Source organism: Sciurus carolinensis, chromosome 5 (genome assembly GCF_902686445.1).
Source record: "Sciurus carolinensis chromosome 5, mSciCar1.2, whole genome shotgun sequence".
Classification (NCBI taxonomy): Eukaryota; Metazoa; Chordata; class Mammalia; order Rodentia; family Sciuridae; genus Sciurus; species Sciurus carolinensis.
In genome coordinates, this window is record NC_062217.1 from 148,344,818 (window position 1) to 148,368,675 (window position 23,858).

General features: G+C 36.1%; 1 protein-coding gene and 1 pseudogene across 2 annotated transcripts in view; one reads left to right on the plus strand and one right to left on the minus strand.

Annotated features, from left to right (window-relative positions):
- Window positions 1–20,695: 20,695 nt before the first annotated feature.
- LOC124985788 (60S ribosomal protein L7-like 1) lies at window positions 20,696–21,434 on the minus strand (annotated as a pseudogene).
- A 1,315-nt stretch (window positions 21,435–22,749) lies between these two features.
- Window positions 22,750–23,858, plus strand: part of Abcc2 (ATP binding cassette subfamily C member 2) — a 60,736-nt gene continuing 59,627 nt past the window's right edge. For both annotated transcript variants that reach the window (XM_047554142.1, XM_047554143.1), the window contains exon 1: window positions 22,750–22,887. In XM_047554142.1, the coding sequence (XP_047410098.1) occupies window positions 22,855–22,887 (33 nt within the window). In that variant the 5' untranslated portion in view covers window positions 22,750–22,854. The remainder of the gene's footprint in view (window positions 22,888–23,858) is intronic.

Here is a 23,858-nt window from a genome sequence, read left to right on the forward strand (position 1 = left end):
CCACGTACGTCAAACAAATCCTTCTCAATTCCAGAAATCAAATAGACTACAACACAATAATACTAGGCGATTTTAACACACCTCTCTCACCACTGGATAGATCGTCCAAACAAAAATTGAATAAAGAAACTATAGATCTCAACAACACAATCAGCAATTTAGACTTAACGGACATATATAGAATATACCATCCAACAAAGAATGAATACACTTTCTTCTCAGCAGCACATGGATCCTTCTCTAAAATAGACCATATTTTATGCCACAGAGCTACTGTTAGTAAATACAAGAAGATAGAGATACTACCTTGTACTCTATCAGATCATAATGGATTGAAATTAGAAATAAATGACAGAATAAAAAACAGAAACTTCTCCAATACCTGGAGACTAAATAATACACTATTATATGATGAATGGATAACAGAAGACATCAGGAGGGAAATAAAAAAATTCTTAGAAGTAAACGAGAACAAAGACACATCATATCAAAATCTCTGGGACACTATGAAAGCAGTACTTAGAGGAAGATTTATTTCATGGGGTGCATTCAAAAAAAGAAGTAGAAATCAACAAATAAACGAGTTAACACTACAGCTCAAAGCACTAGAAAAAGAAGAGCAGACCAATACCAAAAGTAGTAGAAGACAGGAAATAGTTAAAATCAGAGCCGAAATCAACGAAATTGAAACAAAAGAAACAATCGGAAAAATTAATAAAATAAATAGTTGGTTCTTTGAAAAAATAAATAAAATTGATAAACCCTTAGCCACACTAACAAAGAGAAAGAGGGAGAAAACTCAAATTACTAAAATTCGGAATGAACAAGGAAACATCACAACAGACACGAGTGAAATACAAAACATAATTAGAAGCTATTTTGAAAATCTATACTCCAACAAAACAGAAAACCTCGAAGACATCAACAAATTTCTAGAGACATATGAACTACCTAAACTGAACGAGGAGGACATACACAACTTAAATAAACCAATTTCAAGCAATGAAATAGAAGAGGTCATCAAAAGCCTACCAACAAAGAAAAGTCCAGGACCAGATGGGTTCTCAGCCGAGTTCTACAAAACCTTTAAAGAAGAGCTCATTCCAATACTCCTCAAACTATTCCATGAAATAGAAGAGGAGGGAACCCTCCCAAACTCGTTCTATGAAGCCAATATCACCCTGATACCTAAACCAGACAGAGACACATCGAGGAAAGAAAATTTCAGACCAATATCCTTAATGAACATCGATGCAAAAATTCTCAACAAAATTTTAGCAAATCGCATACAAATATATATTAAAAAGATAGTGCACCACGATCAAGTGGGTTTTATCCCAGGGATGCAAGGTTGGTTCAACATTCGGAAATCAATAAATGTCATTCACCATATCAACAGACTTGAAGTTAAGAATCACATGATTATTTCAATAGATGCAGAAAAAGCATTTGATAAAATACAGCATCCCTTCATGCTCAAAACACTAGAAAAAATTGGGGTAGTGGGAACATTCCTAAACATTATAAAGGCCATCTACGCTAAGCCCATGGCTAATATCATTCTAAATGGTGAAAAACTGAAAGCGTTCCCCCTAAAAACTGGAACAAGGCAGGGATGCCCTCTTTCACCGCTTCTATTCAACATCGTCCTTGAGACTCTAGCCAGAGCAATCAGACAAACCAAAGAAATTAAAGGGATACGAATAGGAAAAGAAGAACTCAAACTATCCCTGTTCGCTGATGACGTGATTATATATTTAGAGGAACCTGGAAATTCCACCAGAAAACTTTTAGAACTCATAAGTGAATTCAGTAAAGTAGCAGGTTACAAGATCAATGCTCATAAATCCAATGCATTTTTATACATAAGTGATGAATCTTCAGAAAGAGAAATTAGGAAAACTACCCATTCACAATAGCATCGAAAAAAATAAAATACTTGGGAATCAATCTCACAAAAGAGGTGAAAGACCTCTACAATGAGAACTACAGAACACTAAAGAAAGAAATTCAAGAAAACCTTAGAAGATGGAAAGATCTCCCATGTTCCTGGATAGGCAGAATTAATATCGTCAAAATGGCTATACTACCTAAAGTGCTATACAGATTCAATGCAATTCTAATTAAAATCCCAATGATGTACCTTGCAGAAATAGAGCAAGCAATTATGAAATTCATCTGGAAGAATAAAAAACCTAGAATAGCTAAAGCAATCCTCAGTAGCAAGAGCGAAGCAGGGGGTATTGCAATACCAGATCTTCAACTCTACTACAAAGCAATAGTAACAAAAACGGCATGGTATTGGTACCAAAATAGACAGGTAGATCAATGGTACAGAACAGAGGACATGGACACAAACCCAAATAAATACAATTTTCTCATACTAGACAAAGGTTCCAACAATATGCAATGGAGAAAAGATAGCCTCTTCAACAAATGGTGCTGGGAAAACTGGAAAACTATATGCAATAGAATGAAATTAAACCCCTATCTCTCACCCTACACAAAACTCAACTCAAAATGGATCAAGGACCTCGGAATCAGACCAGAGACCCTGCATCTTATAGAAGAAAAAGTAGGTCCAAATCTTCAACTTCTTGGCTCAGGATCAGATTTCCTTAACAGGACTCCCATAGCACAAGAAATAAAAGCAAGAATAAACAACTGGGATAGATTCAAACTAAAAAGCTTTCTCTCAGCAAAGGAAACTATCAGAAATGTGAAGAGAGAGCCTACAGAGTGGGAGAATATCTTTGCCAACCATACCTCAGATAGAGCGCTAATTTCCAGAATCTATAAAGAACTCAAAAAACTCTACACGAAGAATACAAATAATCCAATCGACAAATGGGCTAAGGAAATGAACAGACACTTCACAGAAGAAGATGTACAAGTAATCACCAGACATATGAAAAAATGTTCAACATCCCTAGTAATAAGGGAAATACAAATCAAAACTACCCTAAGATTTCATCTCACCCCAATTAGAATGGCGATTATCAAGAATACAAGCAACAATAGGTGTTGGCGAGGATGTGGTGAAAAAGGAACACTCATACATTGCTGGTGGGGTTGCAAATTAGTGCAGCCACTCTGGAAAGCAGTGTGGAGATTCCTCAGAAAGCTTGGAATGGAAACACCATTTGACCCAGCTATCCCACTCCTTGGCCTATACCCAAAGGACTTAAAATCAGCATACTACAGAGATACAGCCACATCAATGTTCATTGCTGCTCAATACACCATAGCCAGATTGTGGAACCAACCTAGATGCCCTTCAGTTGATGAATGGATAAAGAAACTGTGGCATATTTATACAATGGAATATTACTCCGCAATGAAGAATGATAAAATTATGGCATTTGTAGGCAAATGGTCGAAATTGGAGAATATCATGCTAAGTGAGATAAGCCAATCTCAAAAAACTAAAGGACGAATGATCTCGCTGATAAGCGGATGAGGACATATAATGGGGGGTGGGACGGGCTAGCATTAGGTTTAGGGTTAGGTTTAGAGTTAGGCTAAGGAGAGCGGTAAGAATGAAGGAAAGAAGGACTGTGTAGAGGGAAAAGAGGGGTGGGAGGGGTGGGAGGGGTGGGAGGGGTGAGAGGGGAGGGGGGGAGGGGAAAAATATAATAAACATCATTACCCTATGTAAACGTAAAAAAAAAATAAATAAATTAAAAAAAAAAAATAAAGTCAATGCAAAATCATAGCATTGTTCAAAGCTAAATTTCTCAGTGGTTTATATATTTTTGGCCCAGAACATTTTTTTCTTAGTTTCTTTTCATTCCTAATGCATCCTAAAATTATGAGTATATACACTTTATTAAAAAGGGACAGAAAGTGATCTCACAGAAAGTATTTCAATAGGAAATATTTTTGCTTCCTTATGAAATGGTTGTAATGAATTCGCATTGACTAAATAACCATGGCAGCTCTACACTGTGGTGAATAGTGGATGTGGTAATTATCTGCAAAAGTTTTAAATATTATTATCTGACAGTATGATACAAATATATCACACATAATTTTCAATTCAATTTAACTTCTCTTATGTAAATTTTGTGCCTTACCACATTAAATAAACATTTTGATACAGAACAAAAAAAAAAAAAAAAAAAAAAAAAAACAAATGGGATACATGTTGTTTCTCTGTTTGTACATAGCATAAAGGCATACCGTTTGTCTAATCATAAATTTACATAGGGTAATGTTGTTTGATTCATTCTGTTATTTTTTCCCTTCCCCCCACCCCTCCCACCCCTCTTTTCCCTCTATACAGTCCTTCCTTCCTCCATTCTTGCCCCCCTCCCTAACCCTAACTCTAACCCTAAAACTAACTCCCATAATTCTTGTAGATTCTGTTCATGATTTCTTACCATCTTCTCTGTTTGGCCAACTTTGTTTTCAAGATTAAATATTTTATATTCAATGTCTGAGGTTCTGTCTTCCAGGTGTTCTATCCTATTGGTTATGCTTTCTATGGAGTTTTTAACTTGGTTTATTGTTTCCTTCATTTCAAGGATTTCTGTTTGTTTTTTTTTTTCAGTATCTCTAACTCTTTATTGAAATGATCTCTTGCTTCCCGTATTTGGTCTTTTAACTGTTGATTGGTGCGATCATTTAATGCCTGCATTTGCTCTTTCATCTCCTCATTTGCTTCCCTGATTGTTTTAATTATGTACATTCTGAACTCCCTTTCTGACATTTCTTCTGCTGTGCTGTCATTGGGTTTTATTGATATAGTATCTAGGTTTGTTTGGGACATTTTCTTCCCTTGTTTTCTCATATTGGTCAGATGTCAGTGGGACCCTGAGATATTGCAGATTTCCTCTATTGATTTATAGTGTCCCGTTAGATTTCCAGTGTATCACCTCCCAGCCTTCAGTAGCCTGAAGTCTTGGAGGAACTTGATAATGCAGTGCTTCCGAAGAAAGCTGCCCCTAGCCCCCTATTGGTTCCAGGGCTTGGAGCTGGCTCTGTGTGGAAAGGCTCTCACTGGGGGGCCTGCTCCAAGAAGCTGACCCTGTGGGAGGAGCCCACCACCGGAGTGAGCAGGGCTACCTGGGGAAGACTCTAACTGCCCTTCCCTGCTCTGATAAGCCACCCCTATCTGTGCCTGCCACCCAGGCCGAGCTTCACCCAGTGGGGGAGACTCACCCCGTGACTCTATTTTAGTCCAAGTCTCTCAATGTCCCCTTCTTGAGTCCTGGGTTCTGGAGCGACTGGAGATGCAGTCACCCTCTAGTCCGCCATCTTGGATCACCCCGTGGAAAGAGCCTGCGGCAGGAAGTGGTAGGGCCACCTGGAGAAATCTCTGGCTGCCCTGCCCTGATCCCAGAGGATGCTTGCGGATTGAAGCTCTCCGTTGGCTTGGGGACTTGTGGCTGGCTCTGTGTAGAAAGGCTCTCACTGGGCGGTCTGCTCCGAGAAGCTAGCCTTGAAAGGCACCTCCCGCCGTGGGGGGCCGGGCTGCTTGGGGAAGTCCCTGGCTGCCCTGTCCTGGTCCTTGAAGTCACTTGCGGGCCGGAGCACGCCGCACTGGCTCTGGGACTTGGAGCTGGTTCTGATCAGAAAGGCTCTCACTGGGGGGCCTGCTCCTACTCCTGCTCGGAGAAGCTGGAGAAGCTGGCCGTGTGGGAGGGGCCCACCGCCGGAGTGCGCAGGGCTGCCTGTGGAAGACTCTAGCTGCCCTGCCCTCCTCCAATAAGCCACCTCTATCCGGGCCTGCCACCCAGGCCGAGCTTTACCCGGTGGGCGAGACTCACCCGTGGCTCTATTTTAGTCCGAGTCTCTCAATGCCTCCCCTTCTTGCCTCCTGGGTTCTGGAGTGACTGGAGATGTAGTCACCCTCTAGTCCGCCATCTTGGATCCTCCTCAGACTTTTTTTTAAAAAAAGTCACATTGGCATTATGCCACTAGTATATATTGGAAATGTATTAGAAAACAGCTGTCTATATGTGTTATTGAATTCCTGAGGAGACATTTGCTTTTACTTGGGTATTAGTCTGAGGAGTAACTGGACTTCTAAATAATTGGTTTAATTTTATATATATGGAATTGTGTCATTATAAAGATTTTTTTCTCTTTTGTCTTCCTAATTCTTTCTGAAGCTGTTCCTGAATAATGTTGCTTTCCTGGAGGTATTGTCAATAATACATATTTACTTCTCTTGCCCACAGAGAGGGCACATGACTAAGCTATTCAGACAGGATGCCTCATTTCTTTGTTCATACCCGTTAGTCTGGGGAAGGAAACTCAACATAAACAAGGTCATTCGGAATCCTATCAAAGATTTTTTCTGGAGCTGTCAGCTCCCCCCAATCCCCCACTGTCCATAGAATTACTGGCTATAGGACTATGTAAGATTAGAGCTTTTGTGGATATCTTTACCTTCAAGCTGGAAGAGCCTATTTGAGAATGAAATCAACAGAGGCAAATGTCCTGAGGACTTCGTTGGAGTCTCTGGACCCATCTGTTCCTTGAACTAGGACTATTCATATACTTTTCTATTAAATAAGCCAATATATTTCCTTTTTTTGATTTTTGTAGATTTATGCCAGTTTGCAACAAAAAGAGGCCTGAATGATATAGTTACTCATTAAGTTTTCTCCTTTTCATGGACAGAAAGTTAGAGTCAAATTTGCAATCCACATGTGGACAGGATCATGTTGAATGAATTTTGTATATTACATTGTCACTTGCTTCATCTTTTTCTCTGTCCTTTTTTGCATCACTCATGTTTTATCCTCTTATAGTTTATGTAAGTCTCTTTAAATTCCTTTATAACATGACAGTAAATAGTTGAGACTGTTTCCTATATTACCCTGAGTCTGGACTAGAAGAGAATTAATTAATTTATTTATTCCTAAAGGACACATAGTGGATTTCTTATTCATCTTCATCTCTCCCTTCTTCTTTTCCCAATTCTGATTTTGTTGTAGAAATCATTCTTTCATATAGCCTATGTACTTTAGATTATCCTCAGCCACAGCTTCAGGGATGGACCTAATTAAGGGTAACTTCATCCTCCTGATAAGGAATTGACTCAGGAACTTGTGCCATTGAGATATCAGAAGAGGGTTGCTGATGGCTTCTACTTCTGGAACACCTTCTGAAAATGACCCTCCCCGTCTTTTACTGTGTGTTATGGTGTGTGGATATGGTTCTGAAACTACTTTAGCCATCTTACCCAAAGAGGACACATTCAAAAGAATGAGAGAGGAATATGGAGTAGAGTCACTGGAATAAGTTAGTTCTGAGAACTGTTCCATCTCTGAGTTTTGGTGATTTAAATCAACAAATATTTTCATTCAAGTCACTTTGATTCTTTTTTTTTTTTTTTTTTTTTTTTTTTTTTTGGCAGTACTGGGGATCAAACTCAGGGCCTTGTGCTTGCGAGGCAAGCACTCTACCAGCTGAGCTATCTCCCCAGCCCTCACTTTGGTTCTTAATATAGTTGGAATCTTAATATAGTTACAGGATGAGTCTGTTTCTGTTCTAGCAGTTGCTTTGACAACCTATCTTATTAGCATTAAGAAATTCCAAAGCTCTGTATAGTATGACAGTCCACTGATTTCATAGATACCTTATCTTTAGGAAAACAATCTTAACTAGTAAGTCTCTTGGTTCAACTGAGTTCAAAGGCCTCTAAATCTCCTGATTGCTCGCTGAAGTCACTGAGTGCAGTCAGTTTTCTAGAGAGTGTACTTTATACCTTGAAATTATTCAGAAGTAAATTATTATTTCTGTGAAGATAGGGCACGTATAAATAAGTCATCCTATTGACTATCTTTCAAGTCATTCTCTTGGGTCCACTCACAAGATACTGAAGTAATGGCCCTTCCCTTCTTTTGTAGACCAAAGGGGAACAGAGTGGACTCTTAAATAAATGATATAATTATCTCTGAAGTAAAAAAATCATGATTATGAAAATAGCACATTTTACTTATTTAGCCCAGATTCATATACTACTCTTTGGAAGCAACCCTCATAGTAAAAAAATTTAAGATTGAAATTAAAGATTTCTGTTTTTGTTATCATGGATTGAACCCAGAGGCACTTAACCACTGAGCCACATCCCCAGCCCTTTTTATTTTTTATTTTGAGACAGGGTCTCACTAAGTTACTTACGGCCTCGCTAAATTACTGAGACTGGCTTTGAACTTTTGATCTTCCTACCCTAGCCTTGCTTTTTTTACCACAAGGTAAATAGACAACTCTTGATTAGCAACAAACTGTTTTGACAAGGTTATTTTTGTGATGCTATTTGATCTTACATGAAAGCTTATTTTCTTCAGTTCTCTAGTTCTCCTGAAAGCAATCACTATTAATAATAGTGGGCATGACACATGCCTATAGTCCCAGCAACTCACAAGGCAGGAGATTTCTTGAGTCCTGGAGTTCCAGGGCTACTGAGCCAGATCATATCTCAAAAAAAAATTTTTTTTCTTGTAGAACTTTTAAATAATTTACTTGTACTTAATTGCTACTAAAGGCACATGTTTTTCCATGTGATAATTTGCTACTTATATATTGCCCCATAATATTTATGTCAGATATGTTTTCTATTTGGCGGCATCATGTTAATTTTTGTTGTATTTATAAAATTCCCTTTTGAAAATTAAGAAAAATTATATATATTTCTCTGTGTTCTGAGATCACCCTCCTTTCTTCTTCTTCTTTTTTTTTTTTTTTTCCTGAATTCAGTGTTTCTCCCTTCAGTGCATATTCCTTTAAGCTAGTCTGTTTTCTTCTGTTGTTTTTTGGACTATAAAGAATATATTTTATGGGATGATGCAAAATAAAGAACTAACTTACTATTTTCTATGTTGATATTCTGCTGTCCAAAAAAAAAAAAAAGTATATCTCATTCTCACTAGTTAGTTGAAAGTTAAAGGCTTTGAATCTATTAGGAATATGATTCTGTACCATTAATAATTTTCATTATTTATTTTTGCAGTACTGGGGATTGAACCCAGGGCCTCCCAAATGCTCTACCACTGAACTACATCCTCAAATAACCTATGTTATTTTTTTAAAGTACATATTCTTTTTAACAAACAACATAAACTTGCAGTAGTTAACTTTTCAGGCAGGCTTTAAGTCTAATTCAATGAATTCATTTTTTACTTAAATATGTTCTTTTCAATTTATTCCTCCAGAAGAATTCAAGTTTTAACATTGAAAGGGGAATAATTTTACAACAAAAGAAAATACAAAACTAGTGTTAATTTAATTATCTGCACATCCTTTTTGGTCTCTGGATATTCTAAAAAGCTTTTTTTGTTTTGTTTTAGAAATTCAAAAACATTCAGAGTATCTTTGGTGGAGGATTTTGGGAGTAATTATTTTATTCTTTCATAATTATCATTTTAAATTTTTCTATAAGGCATCAATTTTCAGGCCCAACTTAAAAATGTGAAGGAAGAAATAAACAATCTTTTTATTGTTGTCACATAAATCTGGGTATCTTAAGATATTGCACAAGAAAGAAAACCTTCCTTAAATCTCCATCTAATCATTAACCTGAAGTTTATAACCCTTTGGTTATCTTAAATGTTAAATTTCTATGGCTTTTAAAAAGTGTTTTAATTAATAAGTTACTAATCAAAATTTGCTTACTAAGTAGAGATGATGCAGCATATTTTTCTTGGAGTCATTCTGATTATGCATTTTCTTCTACTTAATTCTCTCTATGTAATCAATTACAGACATGCACTATTAACAAACAGGGATGTGTCTGAGAAATGAGTCCCTAGGAAATGTTGTTGTGCAAACATTACAGAGTACACTTACACAAACCAAGACAGCTATATCAGTAGACAGCAGAATCGTGGGGGACCACATCATGGTATACACCATCCTTGACTGAAGCAACCTCATGTGGTGCATGACTGTATTTACAGTATACACACACTGACCCATTAGGAAGAGATTTTTTGGAGACTTTAGGAGATTTGAGACAAAGTATTTTACATAAGACCAGTTTTCTGACTCTTTTATGTATGTCTTGCAGTCTTTGATAGTACAACCTTTAAATATGAATGGTAGCTGGGTGTAGAGACACACGTCTGTAATCCCAGTGACTCAGGAGGTTGAGGAAGGAAGATTGCAAGTTCAAGTCCTCAGCAACTTAATGAGGCCCTGAACAACTTAGTGATACCCTGTCTTAAAATTTAAAAATAAATAAATAAATAAAAAGGGTTGGGGATATAGGTCAGTGCTAAAGCACCCCTGAGTTCAATCCCCAGTATATATAAAGCCTTATCTGATAGGAGTGTTCCTAAAAATTTGTGTGTTTAATGTTGTATTAAGATCATATCTTCATGGCACTAGGAGAGCTTGTGATTTAAAGAAATCCTATGGTGTGTCCTTAGGTAAAAGGAATTGTCACACTATTTTACTATTTTTGTCTTTTTCATAAATTTTGTTTTCATTAAATCATAAAATCTTACAGATCTGATTGAACCTTCTCCCCAGAGTCGATAGCTTTTCTCCTGTGCCTTCTACTTCGCTAGGGAGCAGGAGGATATCTGTTGGTGTTTCTGACATATGAACATGGAGTATTATTCTTTGCAAATTATGAGTTGTAGGATCATTTTCTTAACTTTTCTGAACCTCAGTTGCCTCACTGGTAAACCAAAATAAAAATGCCTATCACATAAAATTGTTGAAAGAGTTAAGTGAGATAAAAATCTTTAGAGTGCCTAATGTAAAAATGTATTTGTTACTTAAGAAACCTATAAAGATGTTCATATATAATAGCTATCCATTAAATATAAATTCTCTTAATGCCTCTAGTCATTGATCAGAATGTTGCAGATAATGGAGCTACTTTAGACCCTCTAAGAATGCCAGTAGACCTCCCTCAGGTTATGTCATCCTGTTAGTTTCTATGAATATGTAATTGTTGTTAAACCAGCTAAAGATCTTTGTAAATAAGCTCTCATCCAGTTCAAGTTTCTTTCTTTCTTTTTTTTGCAATATATTTTATTGTTAAAAACTGATTACACTTTTTAAAATAAAATGACCTATAACTTAAAAATTTTGGTACAACTGTGATAGATGTTATGGAAATTTCTGGTAAATAATTTAAAGCTATAAATTTTCCTCAAGTATAGCTTTAGCTATGTATCACAAAATTTTGACTTTCAAATTTCTCGAAGTACGTAGGAATCATGATATATCTTGTCAGATGCCTTGTTGCCTATTTAATGATCACATAAGAAAAAAAAATTAAATTTGATTCTATGCTTTGTTCTAAAGGTATTCATTCTGATTCTTAGTGATCATCTTTTAAAAATCAAAAACCATTCTGTATCTAATCAATCTTTCCAGATCTTTCTAGTAGGTAATGTCAAACTTATCTGTGATTTTTCAGCATCTTCCTATTATAAATATTAAACATATTTTAAAATATTTTGATTAAAATATTAAGGCATTTGCTCAATTAAATCTTTTGATACTTTTATTGTTCTCCATGATTCAAAAGGACTGCAGATAATGGTGTTGCAGCAACTTTTGTTAAGTTCTTTTAGAACCTATTTTTGGCCACAGGAGTTGGATGTTTATTACCAGCTTTCCAATACATAATATAAAAAGTGGAAGTCTCAGAAGTTCCTGCTCTCTCACACCCCAAAGATAACCACTATTAACAGTTCACTTGTATGAACATTTATAGTGTTTGATTCTATAAATGTAAATAAATAATTTTTTTTAATCAAGGAGCTACCCATACTATTCTGCCATTGACTTGTTAAAAACAGATTTTAACTCTTAGAGCAACTTGAGTTCATGGCATAATTGAGCTGAAGGCACAAGAATTTCCCATAAACCCCCTGCCCAACACATGCATAGCCTGCCCTTCATCAGTTTCAACATCCCTCACCAAGATGTTCCACTTGTTTCAATTGACGTTGACATAATATTGTCACCTAAAGCCCATAGTTTACCTTTCAGTTCATTCTTGGTTTGTTATAATCTGTGGGTTTGGACAAATTTATTATGAGGTATATCCACCATAATAGTATCAGAAAGCATAGTTTTACTCCGTAAAAATTCTATAGTATGTGATCTTTTCAAATTGACTTGTTTAATTTAGCAATATACATTTAAGTTTCCTATGTATTTTTTCATGATTTGATAACTCATTTCTTTGAATAATATTCCTCTGTCAGCTGTGTTTAGACTATTGATTATTAATATAGTTGGGTTAATACCTACCATGTTTGCTACTGTTTCCTATTTGTTGCCTTCATTCTTTGTTCCTATTTTCTTTTTCCATTCTTTATCTTCCTTTGTGGTTTTATTTATTTACTTATATATATTTTTTGCAGTATTGGGGATTGGGCCCAGGTATGCTCTATCACAGAACTACATCTCCAGTCCTTCTCATTTTTCATTTTGAGACAGTATCCTTAATTTGCTGAGGCTGGCCTTGATCTTGTGACCCTCTTGCCTCAGTTTTGGAATACTGTAGTATATTTACATATACTGTAGTATATGCTAATAAATTTTTCTATTGTTATTTTGAACAAACTGCCATTTTTTACATTAAGAAGAAAGCAAATATTTAAAAAATTTTACCATTATGTTTCTTCTCCAATGTTCTTCCTTTGTTTATGTAGATCTGAGTTTCTGATCTATATCATTTTCCTTGTCTCTAAAGGAGACAAGGTCTACTGGCAACAAATTTCTCAATGTTTATCAGAAAAGGTCTCTATTTCTCTTTTAATTTGGAGGGATAATTTTGTGGGGTATGGAATTCTAAGTTGTGGTATTTTACTCTCAAGGCTTTAAACATTTCACTCTCTTCTTGCCTGAATGATCTCTGATGGAAAGTTGGATATAATTCTTCTCTTTGATTCTCTATAGGTAAGAGGCTTTTTTGTTTTCTTTGTTTTTGTTTTCTTTTGCTTCTTTCAGGATTTTCCCTTCATCTTTGAAATTCTTCAATTTAAATATGATATTCCTAGTTGTAGTTTTGGAGAGTTTTTTGTTTGTTTTGTTTCATTTGGGGCATCTATCCTGCTTGGTATCCTCTGAGCTTCGTGGATTTGTATCTGACATATGAGGAAATTCTCAGTCATTATGGTTTCAAATATTTCTTCTGTTCCTTTTTCTCTTCGTTCTTTTGTTCTTTTGTTTCCATTATGCATTTTTACACCTTTTGAAATTGTCCCACATTCCTTGAATTTTCTGTTCTCTCTTTTTTTCAATCTTGTTTTTCTTTTCAGTTTTGGCAGTTTCTATTGAAATGTGTTCATGTTCACAGATTCTTTCCTCAGCAGAGTGAAGTTTACTGAAAAACTTATCAAAGGCATTCTTTATTTTTGTTTTGATGTTTTATCCTTATGGTTTCTTTTTTGGTTCTTTCTCGGAATTTCCGTCTTTACTTCAATGCCCATCTGTTGTTGCATGCTATCTACTTTATCTAGTAGATTTCTTAGTATATTAATCATAGTTGCTTCAGATTCCTGGTCTAATAATTCTAACATCCCTGCTATATATGAGTCTCTTCAAAGCATTTTTTTTTTTTGGTTTTGTTTTGTTCTGTTTATTTATTTACTTATTTTTGACCTTTTAGTGTACCTTGTATTTTTTCCTTGATTGCTAGACATGATATACTGGGTAAAAGGTATTGCTGAAAATCAGTCTTTGGTAATGTAGTGGTAAGGTGTGTGTGTGTGTGCGTGTGTGTGTGTGTTCCATGATTAGATCTCAGACTTTCAGTGAGCCTGTGTTTTTCTGTGCCCACCCCCATCCACCCTCTTAGGTGGAACAGGATGGTTAGAGGGGGCAAGAGTTGAGTATTTTTCTTCTTCCACTTTAGTTAGATAAAACCCCAGCAAGTTTCTCCTGGGGGTAGGCTTAGTTTTTTTTTTTTTTTTTTTTTTTTTTTTTTTTTTTGTTTGTTTGTTTGTTTTTTAATGTTCTGGTATATTTCAAAGTTTCTTTCTTCATCTTCTTCCTGCCAGAAGCAAGGAAGCTAGATGAGATCTTTCTCCAGTAGTCACTGTAAGAACGTCTTTGAGTTCCTGGAGGTAAAACCTGACTGGATCACTCTGGAGATTTCTCTCAAATTCTTCTACACTTAGCCTTCTTCAGTAATTGATCAATTATAGTTCAGGTTTTTCTGCCTCAGCACTGGTTTCTCTTTTTGCTCAGGTAATTTGTGATTTTTGGTATTTCTCTCTGTCTCCCTAATTCGAAGTAAGTGGTTTTCCCCATGTCCTCACATCTCTACAGCTCTAAAGAGAGTTTTTTTCTAGTTTTTTTTTCTAGATTTTTTTCTAGTTTTTTTTTTTTTTCCTTCATATTTTTATTATTGGGACAGAGTAGTGATTTCCAAACTCCTTACATGTAGATCAGTTCACTTGATTTTTTTCATTTAATTCTAAACATATTTGTATGTATGTACATGCATGTATGTATCTATCTATATAAACCCTGTCAGTACAAATTCTATACTTAAGCAGTTTGTCTTGATGAATGTTTATATCTTCTACCCTTTTGTTCTTTTTATTACTTAGATATTTTAAGTACTATATATATAGTACTATATATGTATATATATGTATTTTTAATACTGCTTTAAAAAAAACATGAGGACTGGGGATGTGGCTCAATGGTAGAGTGCTTGCCTAGCACGCCCAAGGCCCTGATTGCAATTCCTAGCACTGGGGGAAAAATTAAACAAAAAAACAAGATTATAAACCCAGCATACTAATAACACCTGTAATCCCAGTTTAGGAGGAGAATCTCTTGAGTCTATGAGTTCCAGGCAAGCATAGGTAACATAGCAATATACCATCTCAAAGAGCTAGATAGATGATAGAAAGGTAGATAATTATAACTTCCAATCACGATAATAGTCCACTGTATTAATTTCCTCCTAACATAGCTGCTCAGAAAAATCTTTCTTATTCCTCAAGTCTAAAATTAGAGCACTGAGGAGATTGCAGAGATCTGCCTTTGTTTCACAGTCAAATGAGCTGCTTTCCAAACTGTGGGAGATCTCTCCCTATTTAAAGCCCCACTGTCAGCCCTTCCCATTCTGTGTTCTGAGAAATACTCAGCCCTGCTGCCTCCCTTGGCCTTTTCAAGGATAGTTGGGTCTGCCTTACTCTCTCTGCAAAGGTGGACTAATAATGAAGTTTCTCTCAGTTCTTTTGACCTGCTTAGTCTTCTGTAGGCAAAAGCATAAATTTCCTGTGGCTTCTCTCAGCTTTCCTGACTCCTTCATTCCCTTTTGGTGATACTATTCTTAGCAGTTGGCAAATGCCAGTGGAAAAAGAGTTCAGGGTAGTGCAGTCAGGCTGTTTCTGGAGTTCCCCTAGATTCTAATCTGTTATCTCATACATGACCTTGAAATTTGTCAGAAGTAAGCCTGGTTTCTCAAAACCATTTTTTCAAAAATGGTGGATTTCCCCTTCTCCTACCTGTTTCAGAGATGAAAGGTTGTGGCTCTCTTCTGTCCTGCCATTGTAGTTTAATTCAGGGGTTGGCACACTCTTCTTATAAAGGATCACATAGGGAGGATTTGGGGTTTTTCAGGCTAAGAGGTAAAATTGAGCATCTGTTCTCACTGAATTTTTAAATTTCATTTTATACTTCTTACATTTTGTAAACCATTCTTAGCTTCAGGGTCAAACAAAAATGGATCAGGTGGATTTAGTCCATTGGCCATCTTTTGACAACCTCCACTTTGGTTCATTTAGGTTTCTTTCTGTCTTCACTGATAGATTTTTGAGAATCTGTAATTAGGTCATCTTTCCAGCATTTTCCTTCTGGTATGAGGAGAGCAGCAGTATCTTGTGATTCTTTTATATTCAAGCCAAAGTTTGGAGTTTGAATAAGCCAACTTCATTCATCCTTTCTTCTCATATTAAACTTACATCTACTCCAGTGGGATTTTATTAACCCTTTATCACTATATCCAGTCTTTTCCTAAGAAAGATTACTTTAAAGGGATACCAAGGAACTTCTGTAGTCTGTACTTGAACTTTCCAGATCCCAAATGGAGGACTCCCTTAGTGTGCCTTTAAAATACTTCTATATTTTATAAAATTAGTCCTCCACCTGATTGAAGTAGAATGAGCAAAATGCTGAACTTCTGGTTCCTTCTACCCAGTAAAACCTTAGTTTTTTAAGTTCATTGGTCCATGGATACATAGGGGTCTCCATTAACAGTAATAATCTGATTTCCACTGTTTTTTGCTTTCATTCATTCATGCAGAATTTCAACCCAGCATAAAAGTACCCCCTCCTCCTCTGTTTCAGTTACCTATTGCTGCATTAAAAAGGAGCCTAACAGCTCATGTCTTAAAACAGCAACAATTTACTATTTTTCATAATTCTGTGTGTTGGTTGTTTTTTTTTTTTTTTTTTTTTTTTTTTCCTGCTGCTTTTGCCTGGGCTTACCAATGTATCTGCATTCAGCTGGGAGTCAGCTGAGGAGCAAATGATCCTAGATGGCTTTACTCACAAGCTAGGGCCTCAGCTGGAAGAGTTGGGATGTCTTACCTAATCTTTCTCCATGTGACCTATCTTCCACATGATGTCTCAGCCTTTTTTTTTGAAAGGAAAAAGAAGTTTATTGCTTTGCTAGCAAAGGAGAAACACAGGGGACTCTTGTCCCAGAGGCTGTAATTCTGTCCATTAGCAATAATAGGGGACTTTTAAAGAGGTGATTCAAAGGCTACATTCTATGTGTTCTCTGTTGGAGTTATAATTCACTTGTTAATTTGGGAGATATTCTTTTCTGATTGGTACCATCCCCAAAGCCCGGATTACTTCATTCCAATGGTGGGTGTGTACTCAAGGACAGATAAGTCTGTAATGTCTCATCTTTTTATAGTTAAGTCATCATAGTGGAAGCATTCCAAGAGACTGAAGTAAACTCTACAAGAATTCTGCAGTTTGGGGCTTCATAACTTACCCCATATCTTACTGATCAAAGAAAATTTCATATTCAAACGGTATGGAAGTAGACTCCTCCTCTTATTGTAAAGAAGTGCAAAAGTTTCATGACCATACTATATCACTATCTTAGGTATTTCTTGGAATTCTCAGTTAAAATACCACCCTTCCAGCAAGGCATTGGTGCTGTTTTAAGGTATAATAACCATTGTTCAATCCTCAACAAAACCATCTTCCTGACTCCCAGTTGGGTTCTCACTTGTAGGATAGCTCATTTCTGTGTTATATTTTGTTGGAGGAAAACCAAATGATGTGACTTATATCTAATATTTTACAAAGCTTAAAAATTTATACTCTGGAAATATTTAATACATAAAAAATGATGAGAAGAATTTTATGAGCTCCTATGTGTCACTCAGATTCAACAATTATCAACATATGGCCAATCTTATTTCACCACAGCTACCACCTCCAGTGAGGTTATTGGGTCATATGGTAGTTCTATTTTTAATTTTTAAAGGAAATTCTATAGTTTTCCATAATGGCTGCACCAATTGACATTTCTATCAGCAGCATACGAGAGTTTCCTTTTCTCTTGCTAACGCTTGTTATGTTTTTATATTTGTTTGTTTGCTTGCTTTAGTGCTAAAGATTAAACCTAGGGCCTCATGCATGCTACCACAAGCTCTACCACTGAACTACATCTTCAATCCTATCTTTTGCATTTTTTAAAAAGTATGTATATAGTTTTAGATGTTGATAGAGCCTTATTTTATTCATTTATTTATATGGGGTGCTGAGAATTGAACCCAGTGCTTCACACATGCTAGGCAAGCGCTCTACCACTGAGCCACAACCCCAGCCCTCTTTTGCATTTTTAATAATAACAATCCTAATAGGTGATATTTCATTGTGGTTTTGATTTACATTTTCTTAATGACTTGTGACTTTGAGCATTCTTTTGTATACCTATTGGCCATTTTTATGTCTTTTTCAGAGAAGCATTTTTTAAGTCCTTTGTACATTTTTAATTGGCTTTTTTTTTTTTTGCTGTTTAGCTGTATAAACTCCTTGTATATTTTAGACCTTATAGAGTTTACAAATATTTTATCCCATTTTGTAGGTTGTCTTTGATTTTATTCGTTTCCTTTGCTGTATATAGTTGGTTTTAAAATCAGTTCCAAGGTCCATATAGTCCACATATGGCTTATATGTCTCTTGATTCTCTTTAAATCTATCTGTTTCATTCATTTTCTTCTTTAAGTTTTTTTGTTAAGAAATGGAGGGCTGGGGATGTAGCTCAGTAATAGAGTGTTTGCCTAGTGTACACACAAGGCCCTGGGTTTAATCTCTAGTGCCACAGAAAAGAAAAAGAGGGGGAAAAAAAGTGGAATCATTTATATCATAGGATCCCATGTGGATTTTGCTGAATACATTTCCATTGGGTCATTTAGTACATTCCTGTATTTCTTATAAACTGGGAGTTAGATCTAGAGTTTGACCCCTTTTAGTTTCTATTTTTTAACTAGGATACTTCATTAGTGATAATGTGTACAACTTTTTCATTATATCACTTAGCTTAAAATGTTTGGTTCTTACAGCAATATAAATGATAGTACAGAATATTAGGCCAAAGACAGTTTGCAGTGACTCATGACCCTGTATACTTGAGTCATCCCTCTCCTTGATCCCTGATGTTTTGTTATCATATCATATTTACAATGCCTAGTAATGACTTCCCTTCCATTTGGCACTATATAGACATTATGACTATATCCGACTCCATATATAGTCAGACATATGACTATATTTGACCACTATCTCAACCCAAGGCCTAATTCACTTACACACTGTTATAGGCATAGAAAAATGTGAAGGTCTATCTTATGATTATCTCCTTATAAGAACTATGCAATATGATGACATATGCTCATTGAAGAAAGTTTAAAATTGAAAATGATCTTATGGGATATATCATAAGATATCTCATGAGAATGTTATCTCATATGAAAATAGCAATGAAAGTTCCAATAAAATGTCACCACTTAACAGACTATGGTGGCGCATGCCTGTAATTCCAGCAACTTGGGAGGGTGAGGCAGGAGGATCGTAAGCTCAAGACCAGCCTCAGCAATTTATCCAGGCCCAAAGCAACTTAGCAAAACCCTATCTCAAAAAAAAAAAAAAAAAAAAAAAAACAAACCAAAAAAACCAAAAGGAGTGGGGATGTGGCTCAGCAGTTAAATACCTCTGGGTTTAATCCCTGGTACTCCTCCCCACAAAATCCCCAAATGTCATCATTCAGATGTTAATAATTGAAAATATATGCACTGGTACTAGTAAGAAAAGTTTTTATCATTTATGAATTTAAGGTGACCAAAACATGTGCTGGTTACCCTTAGATTCGACATGAAAGCATACATTAAAACATGTATGTATACATTAAGGTATACATTACTCCCTTGTTAATTTGTGTGGATGTAGTCTATATCTGCCACAGAACAAAGTAATGAATTTACCAACATATTCACTCTACGGGAACCCAAAGTTGGATTTCTCTTATTGAGTTTGGTATTATTCTCATCTCAACATGAGATAAAAAAACTGAGAATTAACAGGTCTTGCTTCTATCAATGTTCCCATTCTAATCTTCTCCTACGGTTTTGAATATATCACCATGATTAGGGTAATCTTTTTTCAAAGTATGATTTGTTGGGGTTGGCAGATAGTTATTCTTCTATTTCCTAGTATTTTTGAAAATTATTCAAGGTCTGTCCTTCTACACCACTTCTTTTTTCAAAAAAAACATTTTTTAGTCATAGATGGACACAAAACCTTTTTTTCTATTTTTTAATTTTTATGTGGGGCTTAGGATTGAACCCAGTGCCTCACAAGTGATAGGCAAGCGCTCTACCACTGAGCCACAACCCCAGACCATCTAGACCACTTTTTAATAATTAGTTACATTTTGTCTATCTAGACTCTAGTGTTTTCCAAACAGAAGTTATCGTATTTAATGCTTTTTTTTTTTTTTTTTTTCCCATGCTGGGGATTGAACCCAGGGCTTCACCTGTGCCAAGCAAGTATTCTACCACTGGGCCATACTCCCAGTCTTTAATATAGAAAAGCCATCAAAAAAAGCACTGTACTTGAATAAGTTCTTGAGTGAAAGGTTTCTTCCTGTTCTCTAGTACCCTTGAGTTCCTTATAGGATTTCAGGGGTTGTGGAAGAGGGTCATTTGAATGATAATATTACCAAAATTAGTATATTCTTTTTTTTTTTTAATTTGAGAGTTCATAAAGCTGTTGTTCAAAAGGTGGAACATGAACTCACAACAGAGACAAAAGAGCACTTTGTTTTTGTGCTTTTCTTCCTAAGTATTTCAAGTCTTTTCAAAACAAGGCTCTCGGACCTCTAGATTCAAGTATGCTCCTGGACTTGGTCAACTGCTACAAGTCTTAGGGAGCCTTATATACATGCTTGGGTTATTCATTCACCAACATTAAACCCCTGACAAAGCAGGACTCCTTTCTCCATGGCATGTGTTGGTTTCAGAGGCAGAGGTGGTCAAGATAGAAAACAATGGAATTTTCCTTGGAACTGGGCTGTGACAATAGGTGCCTGCTATGATCATAACTGTGGTCTCTTCCCCAATCCTTTCCTTCCAGTTTCTTAAGGCAGAAAATAATCTTCTCTGAAGATACTTGATAACAATTCCATCAAACAAAAACACATGCTTCCAACACACTGCTTTCAGATAATCTGGGTTTAGTTCAGTTGGTGGATGAGCCTTTTGATGTGTTCACCCCAATGCCAGGTAGGCCCATCTCCTCCAGGAAGCCCACTCTATTTTTGGTAGCATGATGGTCCACAGAGAAGTGGAAAGGGCACAAGAACCTAGCGATCTCCCAGAAATACTTGCTGGGGAAGGCAATTTCATGAATGAGATCTTCCAGACAAATTACATCAAAACTCCCCAGGTACTCCTCAATCACTGTGTTGTCTCTCTGGTGGATGGTCTTATTCTTGACCTTTGCTTGTCCACATTTCAAGATAAGTTCCCAGACAGACTTCAGATTTGGAAATCCCCAAGTCACATACAGTTCTACTATCTATAGCATTTTAAGGCTTTGCTGGTGACTTTAACAAAGACACCACTAAATATTTTCTTCAGACGAAGTCTTGTAATGGTCCTCTGCACCAGTAAACTCACCCCACTAATCCCTTAGGTGCATGCAACAAAGGTCAAGGATCTGTTTATCAGGCATCTCCAAAACATGAGGATTTACTTCTAATCATCTGATGTGGCTTGGTCACATTTCTTCCGTCAGGAATCATGTAAGAATGATTGTAGTCGTTTAAGTCTGAACTCTTTTCCTTTTCTGTCCTTCTTTGCCAAAAGTGCTTGCTTTGCCTGGGTAGCTTTGTGGACCTGAAAAACCTTCCTCTTTTTCAGGAGATTTTTTGGAACCCAGAGGGATCTTTTTTCTTTGCTCTTCCCTACCATCTTCCCAGAGCTGGGATTACTGTTTCAAAACTAGTATATTCTTGATCAATTAAATAAGACCTGATAGTGGCTTATGTCATGACAGCACCAATTGCTGTGTATTACAGAATAGTGTTTCTAATTCATCAGTGTTCTAGAAAAAGAAAAAAATGAATTTACTGCTCCAGATTTTTCTCTCCTTGTGTCACTAAGTGCCTTGTGCCTTCTATAGCAAAGAGAATATTTTTTTACATCCTAACAGATTATTTTGTGTTTTTATTTATGTCTCAAGAAATATAGCAATGCTCAGCTATATACCTTGAATCTGCAGTTAGAAGTGAATTTGATTGTAAAATAAATAAATAAATGAATAAATAAGACCTTGTAAATGAGTTCCATTACACAAATTCAGGACTATATTTGCATTTGTGTTGATAACCAAAATGGTTTCGCATGATCCTCCAAATTATGGTACTGATACATTAATATGTTGGTAGGCATGTATGGCTGCTATTAATTTAGGATAACTTTTATTAGAATAACATGTGTTTTACTGGAGAGAAGGAAAAACAGGGAGTTATTTAATGAGTAGAGAGTCAGTTTTGCAAGGTGAAAACTTTTGGGGATTGGCTGAATTACAATATGAATACATTTAACACTGATGAACTACATACCTATAAATGGTTAACATTTTATGTTATATATTTTTACCACAAAATTGCCTAAAATATTGTTACACAAATGATACCTGAAAATTTTGAAAAACAAATCCCAGAAAATACAGGCAAGCAAAAAAGAAAATAAAAAATTACCTACAATCCAACCAGTTAAGGTGAAATTTTTTTTGATAAACACATAAATTACCTACCTATTTTTTTCATACTGGGCATGCTATTTTGTAATCCGATTTTTAAAAGTTTAAACTATTTTTAACCATGTTTTAGGTTCTATGTGCTTCATAAAAAATACAAAGGTGTGCACATTTTACATGTCTATGAACTCTAAGACCTTCAAACAAATAAAGCTACACTTTTAGGGAGGTATGTCCCTCTAACCAATGCTACCCTTTGTAGGACATGTGTCCTCAGGAGAATGATTTGCTCCTGATTTGCTGGCTAGCTCTGCTGGAATCTTTCAGTGGTTCCTTTTGTGTATGGCCAGGATACAGAGGCTCTGGGAACTTTGAGAACTGGTGAGTCTATCTGTCCCTGAAAATCTTCGGTCACATGTCTGTCTAGTGGGATGAGGTAAGCATCCACCAGGCAGGGTTAACTATTAAATTGTTGGGATGAAAGGTCAGAAAACCTGCCTTTAATTCGAAGATTGGGACATCAGAATGGGAAATAACACATTGCCACTTCTCATCCACCCTCTCTGAGGAAAGAACAAAGAAGTAACAAGGTGAGGGAGAAGTTTTCACTCCAGAAGTACTCCAGGGATCATGTTGGAAAATTTCTGCAACTCTACATTTTGGGTAAGAAATTACATTTATCCTGTTTACTTTCTCAAACTCAAAACAAGTGATACATTATGTGAGAGTGGCTACCAAAAAAAAAAAAACCCAGGAAAATTAGAAGTTAGATCTGGTATATCTCCAGAGGATATACCATTTAGGAAAGGTAATGTAATTTATTCTTTAACATATGCTTATTATATCCCAGACTCTTTTCTTGGAAAAGCTAACTGCAAAATTAATTTTTCTACAGAGAAATAGAGAAATAACTTCCAATTTCCTCAGCATCAGGAATGGGAATTGTTGTATACTTTGTGGGGTAGAAGGAGTATGGGAAGGGGCACAGTCGCGTCTGGCTGAGATATGTTAATGTTGAAATGATAATAATATGTTTTAGGGGTTGGGGTTGTGGCTCAGTGGTAGAGTGCCTGCCTAGCACACATGAGGCCCTGGATTCAATCCTCAGCACCACATAATAATAAAATAAAGGTATTGTGTCCACTAAAAAATATATATGTATTAAAAACATATGTTCTAGAGGAACAGCAACTAAGAGTATGGACTAGAAGCTGAGACCAGGGATGCCAATTTGGGCATTATAAGAACTGAGATAATGTATGAACCATTAGAATTGGACTGTCTTGTTTTTAGAGATGGGAAGAAAGAAATACCATTCAAGGAGAGGTCAGGTATTTAGAGAATGAACAAGAATAGTTACATTATGGAGCCACAGACAACAGAGTTTCCAAACAGAATAATCAGCATTATTCAGAATAATGGCTTAGTGTAAGAGAAAATGAGAAAGGACCTTGGACTTAGTGATTTTTATTTTTGAAGTGTCGTCTGCAAACACCCGCAGTCAGAATCAACTGGGGTGAATGATATAGTTCAAATATCTTAAGCGAGTCTTCTGAATTTTAAAGTTGATAACTTTACATAGATATCAGAGGAACAGGAATGAGATAGTAAAGCACGGCAGCAGTTCTTCCTAT